This window comes from Canis lupus, chromosome 24, assembly GCF_048164855.1.
Source record: "Canis lupus baileyi chromosome 24, mCanLup2.hap1, whole genome shotgun sequence".
In the NCBI taxonomy this organism is placed as follows: Eukaryota; Metazoa; Chordata; class Mammalia; order Carnivora; family Canidae; genus Canis; species Canis lupus.
Genome location: NC_132861.1, coordinates 41,565,475 through 41,582,017, shown reverse-complemented (window position 1 = coordinate 41,582,017; position 16,543 = coordinate 41,565,475). Strand labels below are relative to the sequence as shown.

At 40.5% G+C, this 16,543-nt stretch overlaps 1 protein-coding gene and 1 non-coding gene across 21 annotated transcripts in view; both read right to left on the bottom strand.

The window, feature by feature from the left end:
* The window catches only part of RHBDD1 (rhomboid domain containing 1), a 125,101-nt gene that overhangs the window by 50,422 nt on the left and 58,136 nt on the right, over window positions 1-16,543 (bottom strand). For all 20 annotated transcript variants that reach the window (XM_072796460.1, XM_072796462.1, XM_072796466.1 and 17 more), the window contains 3 exons: window positions 11,837-11,925; window positions 8,583-8,639; window positions 1,099-1,242 (listed from right to left, as the gene is read on the bottom strand). In XM_072796460.1, coding sequence (XP_072652561.1) covers window positions 1,099-1,242; window positions 8,583-8,639; window positions 11,837-11,925 — 290 coding nt within the window. The remainder of the gene's footprint in view (window positions 1-1,098; window positions 1,243-8,582; window positions 8,640-11,836; window positions 11,926-16,543) is intronic.
* LOC140616691 (small nucleolar RNA SNORA70) lies at window positions 2,852-2,980 on the bottom strand. Its single transcript, XR_012017091.1, has one exon. It is a non-coding gene; the product is annotated as a small nucleolar RNA SNORA70 (small nucleolar RNA).

Genomic DNA, 16,543 nt, shown 5'->3' with positions numbered 1-16,543 from the left:
AGACTCTACTGGCACTTACACCACATACCAGGTCCACTTTCCACTTGGTTTACTTAATTCTAGGACCTCTGTGACCAGGCTGCAGCCTCGCTCCCCACTCTTCTTCCCTTTCTTCTCTCAAGGCTTGGATAAAAAGTGAGGGCTAGCTGACCACGCCTTTCCTTCCCTGTCTGTATGATATTGACTCCTGCCTGGAAGGCCGGCCCACAATCCATAAACTCGACACATTCCTGAAGGTCCAAGTCCTCTGTGAGAGTCTAGTAGGTCTAGTTAAGAAAGAGCTCACCCCTTCTCCTTGCCTCTAGCACTTAGCCTGAGCACTATCCCCTGAGCACCTGATACTGTGGTTACCTGTTCGTTGTGCCATCTGGCAGGCATCTCCTCTGAGACTGTGAACTTTGAATACCTCTCTGTATTCCCTATGGTACCTAACACAGTCCATGCAACATAGTAAGACCTTTGTAAATGCTTACTGAACAAATGAATAGGTGGTTTTTAGTCACTAAAATGATAATAACAGTGGTAAGCCAAACCTGTGACAAAGATGGCAAGATACACAGTGGTTTTCATATATCAGTCTGTAAAAGAATCTTCTGGAAGGCCTGTTGAAAGTACAAATTCCAAGGCTCTGCCCCCAGAGAGGTTGCTTCAGTAGGTCTGGAGTAGAACCCTAAGTTGAAATTCTTATCAAGCTGTCCATGTGATTTTGGGGGAGGTTTGTGGGAAATACTTTTACATACAGTGACACACAGCCTACTTTGTAGATATGAATTCCAAAGTAAACTTTTTCTCATGCACCTAAGAATTTTTTTTTTTTTTAAGTTTCCCCACAGAAATGCCAAGGCACTGAGGAGTGCGGTGGGCCTATAAAAAGAACGACTTTAACAATACATACATAGTCTGGCACCTTATTCGCTTAGGTTGCTGGGAATATGGCATCACACCCCATTCTTTGTAATCACAATCTGCACACATTTTTTTTCATCTACATATCCTTTTTATAAACTATTTAAAGTTTAATTTGCTACAAATAGTCCTTTTTGAGACCATCTCACCATGTGAGGTATGCTTTAGAAGTGAAGGGTGCAGAATTCCTACCTCGGTCCCAGAGGCTGGCTCTTAATGCTCTCTCCAGCTGTTCCTCCTCACTGAGTCCTGCTGTGTAGGCATTATAGTTCATGGGTGCCTCTTCAGGGTAACCTGGCCTGCCATATGGGTAATAATCCTGGTATCCGGAGTAGCCTACAGGCACAAGGAAAAAGTTACAGAACATGGCCATGTACTGTTCTTTCCATTCTTCCCATCTGTAAGCAAAGACAATAAAATGATTTAGGTCATCACTCTGAGTGCAGTAATGAGTTCCAAGAAGGAAAAGATGACAAAGGGAGAATTCCTCCATGAGCATGGGCAATGATACTCTTATTAGTGTTGTACATGCCCACAGTGCCCAATGTGGGACTGCATATTCTCTCGCATGTCCTTATGTGCCGTAAAGGAAGAAGATATTAATTTAGAAGGTCTGAGTGGTAGTGGAGAGGGGCTGGTATGACCTGTTTTCATCTGGAGTGGGCTCTTGCAGTTTAGAGCTCTGCAATACTTGGGAGTATTTTCTGTGAAGTCCTGACGAGAATCAAGGGCACGGTTGAAATGATAGTTGATAAAGCCTTTCTGTCGAGCGGCTCCATACAATGAGCGACAGACTAACATTTAATGCAAGGACCACAGGATTTCTGTGCTGGATATGATATTTTGGACAGTAAGTAACTTCATAGAGATATACAAGGCGATGTCTCTATACTTATAATTTTATGTCAAAAACATAGTTTCTATTAAAAGCACTTTCAAGTAATTGGTTGCTAGACAGAATGAGAGAAGAAACAACCTGCTCATTAAATAACGCTTTAAGTATCAGACTTACATATCCCATTAATGAAGGTCAATCACAGAGCAGAGTTCACTTTTGCAAGGTGCTTCCATCCATCTTTTTAAGTTGGTTTGAGTTTACTCCTCACATTTTCTTTAATTGCTCATTTTTATGTAATTTGTTTGGAAGAGAATTTTCCCCCCAAAGAATACCAATCTAATTCTGGTGTAATGAGAAAGAAGACAAGAGTCTGTTTAACTATATCCCTTCTTTCCTCTCATTAACATACCCTTTGGGGATGAGCTTTCAAATGTTTAATTAATGTGCTTTTTGTTGTTGATGAACATTCCTATCCTTTACTTTGAGTCCTGTCTCACAGGTCTTATATACCCAACATGGTATATAACCTGAGTTCAAATTTCTTATTGCTTCAGGGAAAAAAAAATACACAATCAAGCCAAAAAGAGGAATCCTGTAGGGCAGAATCTGGTTAATTAAGATTTCATATTCAGAATATTTGCTAATTGATCCTAAGGCTACTTTTATTTTTTTGGACAGGAAGTAGGATTTATTGGTGGGCATAAATAGGGAGTTGGCAGTGCCAGGGTTCTCACAAGTGCAGAGCTCTCCATTTGTCCAAGGGGCCACTATCAGGGATGTATCTGACCCCACTGGCATCTAGGATGCGCTTCCTTTCAGCCACCTTGTCTTCAAATTCATCCACATTAAACTTAGTAAAGCCCCCCTCCCCCCCACCCCCACTGTCTTGGAGATGTGATCTTCTGGTGGCCAGAGAATTTGAATTTGGCCCTGTATAGGGCCTCAATCACATGCTCCTTGTTTTGCAGCTTGGTATAGATGGACATGATGACTTGGCCAATGGGACTCTGGCTACTGTGCCCTGAGGCTTCTCAAAGGCACCCCGATACCTGTCTGCAGCCTAGATTGGAGTTAGCATGAGGTAAGACCTCAAAGTCCACTGGAAAGGGCTGTCTCCAAGGACCCTTAGGGCAACCTGTATAGACAATAAGCTGCATACACTGCCAAGGAGGCTACTGTTTGCAGCCATGGCACATCAGGGGTCCCGAGGCTATTTTAAAATTTACTTTTGTGCCGGTTAAAAATAAAATACAATATTAAAAAGGGAAGCAATTCATTGCCCATAAGAATTTTCAGGCACTCCCAAAGTCTTTATTTTCATGTAAACAATGAAATGAAAATAAAGCATACTGATCTAGTTTGGGCTGATAATCTAACATAATTATACACATTTACATAAATATTTGTCATATTACATGTGTCTATTGGTTATGTTTTTATAGCAGCTTGAATAAGACATAATTGACATGCTATATATTTCACCAATTTAAAGTATACAACTCAAAAAAAAATAAAGTATACAACTCAATGGCTTTTAGTACATATTCAGAGATTTGTGCCACCACCACAGTCAATTTTAGAACATTTTCATCACCCCCAAAAACAAACCTGTGCCCTTTAGCTATCATCTTCTACCCTTCCCTAAGGAACCAGAATCTACTTTCTGGCTCTATAGCTATGTCTATTCTGGACAATTATATAAATAGAATCATACAACATGTGGTGTTTTGAGTCTGGTTTGTTTCATTTAGCACGGCATTTTCAAGGTTCATCTATGTTGTAGCATGAATCAGTACTTCATTCCTTTTTGTGACCAAATAATATTCCATTGCATGTTTCTATCACATCCATCAACTGATAGACATTTGGGTTATTTCCACCTTTTGACTCTTGTGAATTATGCTCCTATAAACATTCATGGACAAGTTTTTATACAGAAATATGTTTTAATTTCTCTTGTGTACATACCTAAGAGTGGGATTCCTGGGTCATAAGAACGTCTATGTTTAACCATTTGGAACTGCCAGAATGTTTTCCAAAGCTGCATTATTTTACATTTTATGGGTTCAGATTTCTCCATATATTCACCAAGGCTTGTTACTACCTATCTTTGCAATTATAGCCAGCCCAGTAGGTGTAAGTGGTATCCCATTATGGTTTAAATGATTAATGATATTGAGCATCTTTTCATGTGCCTGTTGGTCACTTGTACATCGTCTTTGGACAGTGATCTATTCAGAGTCCTTGCCCATTCTTAATGATTATTACAACACTCTTCTTTGTAATATTTTACAAGATGTCCTTCAAAGTTACAAGGTGAATGATTTAAATAAACATTAAATAAAATTGTTCTGGATTTGGGGGGCTGATTCTGACAAGTCTTGCTCCTAGAGTAGTAAAAAATTAGTGGGAATTTACTAAATATGTCCAAGAACCCAACTTCCACATTCTCTCTCCTGTTTCCTGTATCACAAAATTAACATCTTCATATTTAAAATAGGGGAAGGAAAAAAAATAAAATAGGGAAGGATATAAGTAAATTTCCCAAATCCTCACAGGAGTGTAGGACTGAAGTTAGATCTGGATTCAAATTTAAAAATGGACCTCCGGGGGCACCTGGCTGGCTCAGTGGTTGAGCATCTGCCTTTGGCTCAGGCATGATCCTGGGATCCTGGGATCGAGTCCCCCCATCAGGCTCCCTTCAGGGAACCTGCTTCTCCCTCTGCCTATGTCTCTGACTCTCTCTCTCATGAATAAATAAATAAAATCTTTTTTTTTTTTTTTTAAAGGATACACTTCTTTAACTTGGTCTCTCCCCAACAGACCCGTGAAAAAAATTTAGCTCCCACTGCTATGTTAGGGACCACCCACCAGCAAATCTTATATCCTGAGCGTAAAGAAGACTATGGCACTGCTACAAACATTGTTTTCTAGATTTCTCACCAAAACAACAACAAAAACCTTTTATTAAGGGCAAATGGTTAAAATACCATCAATATGTCTACTTCACAAAGAACAAAAGAAAGGGGCAACCATTCCAAAACATAATAGAATACTTATGGATAAGTTGCTGAATACCATGGTATGCTTCCACAATCCCTCAACAGATAGACTGCCCAATTCCCTAAGAGTGCCAATTATTTTATTGCAACACAAAAAAAGCACATTGGGCACTTTCCCATATGGCTCATTAATTACCACTTTCAAACCCCTATGGAAAGTCATTCTGTTATACAAGTTCTAAGCGGCACTTCTACCTATCTATCTCGAAAATGTCCAGCTAATTCAAAACCCAAAATAACCCCAAAGCTCTGAATACCCATATGTACAGATATCAGAAATACTCCATACCCCATGCATCTATAGAGTTTCAACTGCCAGGTAAATTTGCTACAATTTGAGGCAATATTTTCTTGACATAGAAAAACATTTTTTCTTCATGTTATTTCTTATTTAAAAACCAACCCAGCACCGCCTTAATGAAATAAAGTCTACAACTCTAAACATCTGAATATTATAAAATCTAATTTGGTACTTGTCAGACAAAACATGAGGAGAGAAAGGGAAAGCTTCAGTGTGTTAAGTCAAAAAGACTAGTGTGGTTGAAGGTTCTATCTCATCAGTCATAAATCATCAAGAAGACCAAAACTCCTATCAATATCTATTACAATGAGAACAGGTCTCCCTAGGACAAAAAATTTTCTTCAGCTGTTCTGCTGGCCCAATCAGATATTTTTAAATCTTCATAATAAACATGGCTGGAAAAACCCAACAATCAAACACTTAAGATAAATAAGTTTAAATTATATCCTGCGATGAATAGCAGTCTAATACTCTTTTGTAGCTATATCCTTTGGCTCTGTAGTAAAAGGAATTCTGGTTATCATTATTCTATTAACTACTCCATCTGTTCCTTATACACATACCAGGATTTCATGGCAAAAGAGATCAAGAAACACCACCAAGATTAGAAAAATTGGTAACAGCTTTTTAAACATTCATGAGGTTCTTTGACCTATAAAAGACACTTCCAGCTAAGGACGGCCATATTAAGCATAAATCATTACTTGTAAGGGATACATATGCTCTCCTACAAGTTCCCTAGATGACCATTAGCATGGCCACCTGGCCTTATGTAGCTCTGCTTTTGAAGAAATCCAGTCACTTCAGAGGAAGGAATATAAATATGGTAATCTTACAGGGGATAAGAGAGAAAGGTAAAAGGGGTTTTTATTTCTCCCTTTAATTCTGTGGTGTCTGTTAGGCTTATGCTTCTTCCATATGAAGGAGGAAAGGAGAAGGTTTCCCTTTTTACTTTTTTTTAATAAATGCCAAAAAAAAAAAAAAAAAAAGGAAAGACAATAAGGGGAACTGCCCTATTTTGTAAAGATAAGCCAACAGAATGTCCATCTCCTATCCTTGTAATAGAGAAAAAGCAGAGGCTTGGAATCAAGGAGTTGCATTTTTGGTCCCGGTTTTATCACATTTGTATGACGTTAGCCAAATGACTTAACATTTCTAAACTTCAATTCCCCAGCTGTCACAGAAGACATTAGGACTAGGGAATCTATGATAGTTGAAGGCATGTCCGTGCACAGGTATGTTCTTATTCTCTTTGTCCAGAGGAATATTCCTGTTACTTTCAGGGATTTAAAAAAATCAACAGCTGAAAAGCCCTTTATCCTCTGCCAACTTCCAGGTGTTAGAGGCTATGTTCCTTGTGAAGTGGAGGGAATAGTCAATAGGAAGTGAGAAACCACAATAGAAGAACCAAAATGGTCTTCCTAAGCCACCTCTTTCTTCCTAGTCAGGCAGGCCAATGAAGCTCTTATGCTTAAGTCAGTGTGAGCTGGTCTCCAGGACCAACGACTAAAAGGAATCGATGCTCTTCCAAATGAGTATATTTATCAGCTTAGTAACTAATTAATCATCACACTTCTCTTTAGGTGAGACCACAGATAGAAGCAGATCAGCTGGCATCATTCAACAATGGTTCCTCTCCCACACCAAGACCACGTTTCTAGTATTTTAATCATTCAAATTAGCAGAGGCAAAAGCCTCAAAAGTGAGGTTTTTCTTGGGGTAGCAACAGCATTCACTTCCATGATCCCCAAGTCTAGGTAAACCCCATCACCTAGACCAATGATTTTTGTTCTTAATCTCATTAAAATCACCTGGAAAGCTTTAAGAAAAAAAGTCCAAGTTCCTGTCTCTATCCTCATTCTGATTTAATTGGTCTGGGATGAATTCAAGGCACGGATATATTAAAAACAAAAACAAAAAAACCTCCTCAGGTGATTCATATATATGGCCAGGGTTGATGATCGTGATCCAAGTCTTTATAACTACATCAAAAACAGAGCTTGAATGTAACTCCAATAGTATCACTCCACTGATTAAATCCTTTAGTAGCACTCCAACACATTCTGGATAATCTCAAACAGGCCTTTAATAAAGGCCTGAAAAGCCCTTTCCTCCCACTGCTTTCCTTAACTTCTCCTTACTCATTCAAAACCCTTACCTTCCACCTCCTGAATAACTTCCAATAACCACAACCCTACTCCTCCCTATCAGGCAGAACACTGAATGCACCACATTAATTCTGCTGAACTGGACTTCTATCACTGCCAGGAAGGAGTCACTGGGACTGAACTAGCCCTTCCACCATAATCAAGTAGGAAACTAGAAAATATATATGAAATAAGTGTTTTCAGACATTGTGTAACAGGCAATACAAGATTTTGATCCTTGAGAGAAAGGAAAGGAGCCTGAAGGGTGCTTTCTAGACTGTGGCATAGGGACAGGGGACACAAGCAGGTGCAACAGACTCCTTGAGTGGACCTGAAATTTGCAGGACAGAAAAGAGCAAAGGGGAAAACTAAGTGCACAGAAAGACCTTCAGGAATCTGCACAGGCCGCCTGGAGATTTTGCTGAATTTTTAAGCCATGCATGTGTGGGTGAAATGCCATGAGACCAGGCCAAGGATGATGAAGAATTCCAGGAGCTCAGGCAGGGCTGGGAGACCTCTGCTTTCCAACCAACCAGAACAAAGAGTCCTTGCTGAACAAAGGCCATTCAGGAAAGATCCTAGAAAAGTGACACCTCAATACTAGCATAGAAGTAACCCTACAGTAAAAGTTACTTTAGACCCACTTTAAAGGACTTAAAAACCAGCACCAGAGGGATCACATGGTCCTCCAGTGGAAACAACTATAAAAGACAGACCTCCACAGCCTAAGGCTTCTTTAACACCTGTCTGCTAGAACTGGCCCAGGGAATGCAGGGCAGCCTCCTCAGCACGGAACATAAGCCCCTTAATCTAAAACAGGTCAGATGTCCCTTCTACATACTCGCAAAGACATATGGAAAAAATGCATTCTCTTCTTTAAGTCGCATGGTAGTAACTGTAAGAGGAATGCCTATTTTAGCCTCTGAGGTTAGGTGTGATTCTTCCTGAACGTGTAGGTGGGATGAACTACAGAGAATCATAGATCTGAAACCAACTTCTAACACTCAGCAGGCAATCCGGATGTGTAGACCAAGAATCAAGGGCCCTGGGTCTACTATGATTCCTACCATGGCTGAGAGATCTCATAACAACCATACAATCCTTTCAGGCCAGAGTTACCTCCTTCCCTGGCCTTCTCTCCCAAATTCACCCAAATCCGCTCCCTGGGCTCTAGCTCCATCTAGCTTTCGGGCATGTTAGCAGCATAAGCACATATGTGTGGACGACTCTACAACAGCATAAGCTAATATGACCTTTTGGCGGCTCGATGCTGGCAAACTCTATGATTTTTTTAAGATAAAATGTATTAAATGAAATAAAGTGCTTACCTGAACTATTAAAGTGGTACTGCTGTCCTGGATAATGAATATTGGAGGGGAAAATGCCTAAATATGAAGGAAACAAACATTTTAATTGTAGCCATAAGGATTCCCTCACTGTAGCTTTTATTGAGGTCTGACAAAAAAAATCGCATACATTTAGGTTGTACAACATGAATTCTTAAAAGGTACTAGCATGATTTGTAACATCATACTTTAATGGTATGTAACATGATTCAACATACATATGAAACGATTATTACAAAATTAATTAGTACACCCATTATCTCACAGTTACCTTTTTGAGTGTGTGTAAACATAAAATCTACTCTCAGTAAATTTCAAGGATCCAAAGCAGTATTATTAACTATAGTCACCGTATTGTACATTAGACCCCCATAATTTATTCATCTTATAACTAGAAGTTTGTATTCTGTGACCAACATCTCCCCATTTCTCTCATGTCCCCAGCCTCTGTCTGCTTTCTGATTTTATAAGTTCAACTTTTTTAGATTTCACATGTAAGATGATATAGTATTTGTGAGACCATACAGTAATTGTCTTTCTGTAACTGACTTATTTCACTTAGGGTAATATCTTCCAGGTTCATCCATTTTGTCACAAACAACAGGATTTCTTTCATTTTTATAGCTGAATAAGTCCACTACACACATGCATACACACACATATATTCTTTAACCATTTCTCTGATGGATATTTTCACCCTATTTTGGCATATTGTGAATAATGCTGTAATGAACATGGGAGTGTGAATATCTCCTGGAGACGCTGATTTCATTTCCTTTGGATATACACTCAGAAGTGGGACTGCTATATCCTCAGGTAGTTCTAATTCTTCAAGGAACCTCCATACTGTGTTCCATAATGGCTGTACCAATTTACATTCTCACCAACCGTATACAAGGGCTTCCTTCTCTCCAAATCCACGCCAATGCTTCTTATCTCCTGTCTTTCTGATAACCGCCATCCTAACGCTTCCCAACTGCAATCTGTATCACAAAGCTGTAGTAATCCAAACAGTGTCATGCTGGCATAAAAGCAAGACACATCAACCCATAGAACACAACAGCCATAAGGCCTTAACTGATGATCTTTCCAACAACTGGGGAGGTTCTTTATAATGAAGCCAAGGTCATTTAAAATGATTTCTAAACAACTGTTAACATAAACTCTCTTTTGCTTGGGGCCAGCTCTCTAGGGAACAGAATGCAGAAAACCTTGAGGCTCTTCTATACTTTCTGCAGTTCCTTAGAGGTTCCTGTAGACCTCAGAGAGTCTTTGCTTGGGTTTTAAGGCCCTCTGTACAAGTAGAGGTGCTCTGGCTATCCAGAGAACTCACCCCCAGCCATGCCACCCAGTAAGCCATGCTGCTTACTTCTCTTACTCTGTCCTTAAAAGGGCAGCAGGACAGTGGATTCAGCGCTGCTGAAGAGAGGGAAAGAGGGTGGGAGCAATAGCAGAGCTTCAGTGTGATGCTCCTTTTCTCCAGGAGTTATCACAGAGCAGCTTCACACTCTTGGCTCTTTTCCACCAGGTACTTATGTCACACCACTCTAGATCTTTCTCCGGCTTCCCCAGAAATAAACAAACAAACAAACAAATAAATAAATAAATAAAAGGCAGAGAGACTGCAGGCTATTTGTAAATAGCGCTGAATGTTGGTTTCAACTTTTCATATTTAAGTCTCTACTGTATACTTTTAGAATGACATGATATAAAAAGTAAGTCTCCAAAATAAATAGGCAAGGTTTTAGTAAGGAAAGTAAATAGCACAAATGGTAAAATTGTGGGGGAAGTCCTCTTTAAAATCAAAATGCTTCCCTCAATTCCATAAAATGTCTGTGGAAAGCTTGACAAACCACTTCAACTTCAGATACACGTAGAAAAGTGAAAGAAAATATTAAGCTCCCAAGAATCATTTCTTTTCCTTTATCTGTACTGAGAGCATTGGGGCAACAAAGCTCATTACTAGATTTCCATAATTAAGTTGTATCAAAAATATAATGGACCTGGACATTTTCAATAAATGTGGTTCCCACTGCCTTCTCTAAGCACACATACTGAAAACACAGTAATAAGCAAATGCAGGAAAAATGGGAATCTGTTTAGATGCAACACAGCCTGTAAAAATCATCTGAAAATGCACACAGCCCGCTAATAAAGACGGCAGCACAATGCCTGGAAAGCTTTCTGATATCATGAATATTATATGGTTCTCAAGAATACCAGTCATCGGCACAAACTGTGAAAACAAATTATTTATGGTTCAAGGAAAGGTAAAATAGTCTCAGAAGATTTCCCATGAATAAAAGATGAAATATTGGAACCCATTTGGTCTATAAAACAAGTGTTTGCAAAATAGTTTTCCTATAAGTCAAAGCTAGTATAGCATTTTAAATTAAGAGGGCTAAAAAATTCATATATTTCTAAATAAAATAAAGTATTTTCATTGAGCATCAATTTGACAGGAAAAAAAAGCAAAAAACAAAAACAAAAACAAAACAAAACAAAAACAAAAAAACCAACCAGCCAACAAAACTTTCAAAAGCAGGAGCCATGCTTCAAACAATAGAAGACTTGGGTTTGGCCATGCACACATGTGCATCCTGCCCGCTGAGAACCTACTGGTCATTCTGACTTCTTTCTAATACTGGCCTTGCACTTCAGGGCAGATTTGGTTTTCTTTTGTAACTCTGCCTTGCACACATAATATTAATTCGTGGAATACTACAGAAGAATGTATTATTTGAAACCCATTTTGGTTCTCTGCATTTTCAAGAATATCCTGGTTTTTCTGCAAGTACCATTAATGTTGAAGGTAAACATATTTGTCTCCTAAGAAAGCCTCAGGTTTACAATTTGGGTTTGCCATCTTTTCTTTGGAGCAATATAAGGACTATACCAGCTGTTTTGCCTGGTGGGGGACGCCTGAGTGGCTTAGTCAGGTTAGCATCTGCCTTCGGCTCAGGTTGTGATCCCAGAGTCCTGGGATGGAGCCCTGCATCAGGCTTCCTGCTCAGCAGGGATTCTACTTCTCTCTCTCCCTCTCCCTCTCCCCCCGTTTATGCTTGTCCTTGCTTTCTCTCTGAAATAAATAAATGGAATCTTAAAAAAAAAAAAAAAAGAGTCTAGTAGGGAATTCCTAGGCTGAACCACAGGGAAACTTGGGATTGTTCCTGTTTCCATTAAAATTAAGATGAACTTCCAACTTGTTGTCAGGCCAAAGGTGTTTTGTTCTGTACCTGCACATTTTTCCATTATTTTCTTCAGAGGCCCGTGAGTATACATGAGTCCAACGAGAATCCCGGCCAGATGCCCAGCGAAGGAAGTCCTAGGAGAGAACGAGACCGTTTATGAGTAGATACATTCTATCTTCTCATCAGTCCAGTGCATGTCACTTTGTCACTGTCTCCAGGCTTTGTTCCATATCGTGTCCTTTTTGCTGAGCAGCATTTCATTCTATCGAAAGCACCTTTCCTACCTTAAAAAAAAAGTACGATGGGTAATAACCACCACGTGTTTAAGGTGCGGTATCCCTCCTTGAACAGGAGAAAGCATTTTGTCAAGACCACCCATTCTATTTCTTCCAGTGTTTCTCTGTGGCTCTTATCCAAAAACATAAATGAAACCAGTGCTCCCCAAAGCACACCTTGAATTACCCAGCCACTGTGAGGCCCGCTGTCTATCCGTGCTGCTGTATTTTTATACACCACTGACCAGTGAGGCAAAGAGCAAGACAAACCCAGCAGAGGAGCCTGGGATGTCCACCCCCTTCCCCCCAAGTTGTCTTCATAGGCACCTTTCCATCACTCAGCAAAAATAAACAAAATTCTCAACCTCCAGCCTGAAAGATGAGTTAGGGCATTAAATTGGTTCTATTCTTCTTAAGGTAGCATCTAGACTTGGCAATTGCTTCTAAATTCAAGGCAAGCCCCAGCTAAGTCTTTGTTCAATGAGTAGAAGAATAAATGAAAGAAAGATCACCTGGCCAGTCTCCCTGCCCTCCCAATCCCCCAGCTCTTGCACACTCTACCATCAGCTGTTCCGGAACAGTGTCAGTGTCATGTCATGTCATGGCCATCCAGTGACACTCGCTGCCTCGTCTGCTTATAGTCAAGTCCTCTAGGCACTTGGCCTTGCTCATCCCTTCCCTTCACCCACAAAGCCCATCTCCTCACCCCACTGCCAGACCCCCACGTACTCACAGGTGGCTATAAGGCTGAGCTGGATGGCAGGCACCCCTGTCATAAAAATCATGTCCCTCTTTCCTTCTACCTCCCTCAGTCACTTCCTATGGCATGTATTCAGCCCTCTGGGTAGTGGAGTGTTTACACGCTGGCCCGTCTGTCTCTTTCTTACAAATAACCTGGGGGCAGCAATGATGTCTCCTTAGTCATCTGTTACGCTACATTAGAAGCTCAAAGCAAAAACAGAAAAAGGTCAAGTGATTGAATATTTCCACAGGGCAGGGAAATGACCCTCACTTCAGAAGTGGGGGCCACCAAAAGTTAGTAAGGAGCTGGACATAAAGTCCAAGAGTACGGTGGCTTTCGCATGTGTATTACACGCTCCTCGGGCTGTGTGTCGCACAGGGCAGACACTCGAATGTGTGTGAAATGAATGATTTGAGTGTCCTCGGACCAGAAGGCCCATTAAACCCATGACATCTTAAACTTAGAGCACCCTCGGAGCCACAGGGCTGAGGCTCAGTCCCCCATGGGAGACCTAGCATCAGAGCCGACACAGTCCACCTGCCCCCACAGCAACCAACAGGCCCAAGGCCCTGGAAATCTTCAAGCAAGACAGCCAGCCATGAGTCATTCTCAGTGTCTTAGAGCCAGCAAAGAGACTTGTTGGCTCCCAGGAAAAGACCAGACAATGGGACACTTCAGAGGAAAGACGAGACGCAGCCTTCTACAGACAGAATGGCACTGCTGTTCACTCCATGTGCCAATTCAATCCTACTGTTGCCCAGGCAAGCTCCTGCATGTCCACACACATGGAAAGTCACAACACGTGTGCTTGCACACATGCCATACACACACATACTCCCCCCAAACACAATACACGGTCATTCCTTCAAGAGAGCTATTATTTTCATCAAATATATTTACCTCAAAATATGTGTAACCTGATAATGAAAATATGGGATCAGATGCTCGGGTTCCCATTTTCAGGGAAGAAGAGCATGAACTGGGCTTTTCTTCAGCTTTTCAAAAAAATAAAATAAAATTGTGCTTATTTTACTCTATTTTTAGGCTACATAAAACTCTTCAAATAGTTCTAGGAATGGCAAAGAAAGTGGTAGTTTGAGGGATACAAAGAAGCAGCCAGAATCAATTTTTTAAAAATAGCAACCTCGATTTAACTGAAAAGAATAAAATTGCATCAACATTCTCAAACTTTTTAAACCAATCTTCATGGTGAATCATATAGAGATATAAAATAACATGGGAGAAAATTTCAATTGAAACCCCAACCTCTTAAACAATCAATCCTGAACCTCATTTACAATTTAGAGTATAATATGGTGAAATGAATTTCTTATCTCTCTAAATGAGTTTGCAGAAGTTTGAGTTATAATCTAATTGTCCTAATATAATTGCAAATAACTAGGGATGGAAAGCTGGCAGACCAGGGACCAGACTGCATTATGGCCCAACCTTCCAAATTTTCACAAAAGTCCCCTCTCAAAACCCTGGCCGTCCTCATCCATTCACTTAAGCTTTATATGGGTGTTCTTTTCTTTAAAATAAGAAGAGATTATGATCAGATTAATCAAAACTGAGAATGTCTTAACATTACACACCAAAAAGGGAGAGGCAGCCAACGAAGAAGGAAATATGGGCCCATTTTAAGAGGCATATATTAACTTTCTCTGTGCCTTTGGTAAGCCTTTGACAAACCACCTCACTGGCCCTCTTGGAGACACCCACGTCCTCAGAGAAGAAATGGAACCGGAGGCTGTCTCCTCCCCAGCAGGACAGGGAGCCCCTGTCCCAGCACTAGTGTGCTTGATCCCTGACCTGGGGTGCTGCGGAGCTGCAAGAAGGCCCTCCTGCCTGGGCTTTGGAGGAAGACAGTTAACAGCTTCAGAAGCAGGTTGTGTTATTATGATCATAACCACACACATAAGAAGGACACTTTGATGTCTGTGGTGTCCGAGGAAGCCCGTGGTTTCACGGCAGCTGTCCTCGAAGTATGCGGTCTGCTCTGAGTTATACCCGCAGGCTGATATCCTGTGCGGCCAGCTCTCGAGAACACGGCTTCTCCTGGACCCGATTCGGTCTTCGGCTGAGACTGCAGATTTGGTGATGGCCTGTCACCTTTCATCCTAATTCAAACCCTATACCCATGACCTTGCTTGTGCGGTAAACGGCCTGACACTAGCACTCAACAAATAACAACCAAAGGAGTAGAGACATGGAATTAAAATTACATATAAAAATGCACATTTCTTGCATACATTACAACTGTATTATAAAAACCCACGTTACACACAGTCACCGATTAATAGTTGTTTTAGTATCAAATCTCATTGGGAGAGACAGTGATTAAGCACAACACCCTCCCCATCCCGCATACTTGGACAATGTATTACACAAAACATGCTCTCCATTAACAAAACAGCAGCACTAAACCTATTATTATATCCTAAAATTGGTCACTTAGAAGCTTTATTTCTTCTGATAGTGCAATAGCAACTCGCTTTAGAAATCCTAAGAGCTATAATCAAACACTGACCATGATTGGTAAGATACAGTCACAGGGGCCAGACACATCGCTGCCATGTACAGTCACCTAGGTTGTGTGGACTGCATATACGGACTACAATGAAAAGAAATATCACTTGTCAGGGGTCTCAAGAGTGCCACAAAGATCCAATATTCAAATTTGGATCATCGTTTCTCAACTTTGGGCCAATTACTTAGAGTAATTTCATTTCAACAGGGGGACGATATCTTGATCCAGTAGTTCTTAAAGTTGTTCAGTTTCTAAGCCCCTTTAACTGTTGAATCCTGTCTGCAGAAAAATTACACATACACAAAGCATGTCACCTATAATTTTAAGAAGTCTATGGATGGCTTGAATTCCAGACCCTTGCCTCAAGCGAAAATAATTCATCACAAACAGAAGAACTCCAAACCTCCACCAATCTAAGTAGTCATACAATCGGCTGGAAAAACTGTTTGTCCTCAAATACTAAGGCAGAGGTAGCCATTTTGTTTAGATGAAGATTGCTTTTTTATTTTAAGATTTTATTTATTTATTCATGAGCGATACAGAGAGAGAGGCAGAGACATAGGCAGAGGGAGAAGCAGGCTCCCTGCGGGGAGTCTGATGTGGGACTCGATCCTGGATCCCGAGATCACACCCTGAGCCAAAGGCAGACGCTCAACTGCTGAGCCACCCAGGCATCCCTAGATGAAGATTATTAACGAGCCCAATCTCTTTTCGTGTGCTACTGCTTTGCAGTGGTGTTTAAACCCACTCCTGGATTCAACTGCCTTCCTGCCAAAATCTGACGGTTGGTCAATTCTTTCAGTTAATGTCCAAGGGTAAAAAACTTTGCCACTCTCCATATGTCTGAAAAGGTCTTTATTTCAGTCTCCTATTCAAATGATAGCTATAGGATCAACTGCTGCTGCCAAGAAATGTAAGCTGGATGGTCATTCATCTGTCTTCTCTCTTGGCTTTTAAGATTTTCTCTTTATTATGGATACACTGTCATTATACCACAGTCACTCTAATTGTAGATTTATTTTATTTATTCTCCTTGAGATTTGCAATGCTTTTCCAATCTGAGGTCTCGTGGTTTTCTACAATTCTGAAAGACCTTCGGCCATTGGTTTTTGTTCTCTGGACCCCAAGAGATGTAGCACTGACACAGAGTGGGGGCTCAATGTGTGTATGTAGAAAAAAAAAAAAAACTAAAAAAAAAAAGTTAA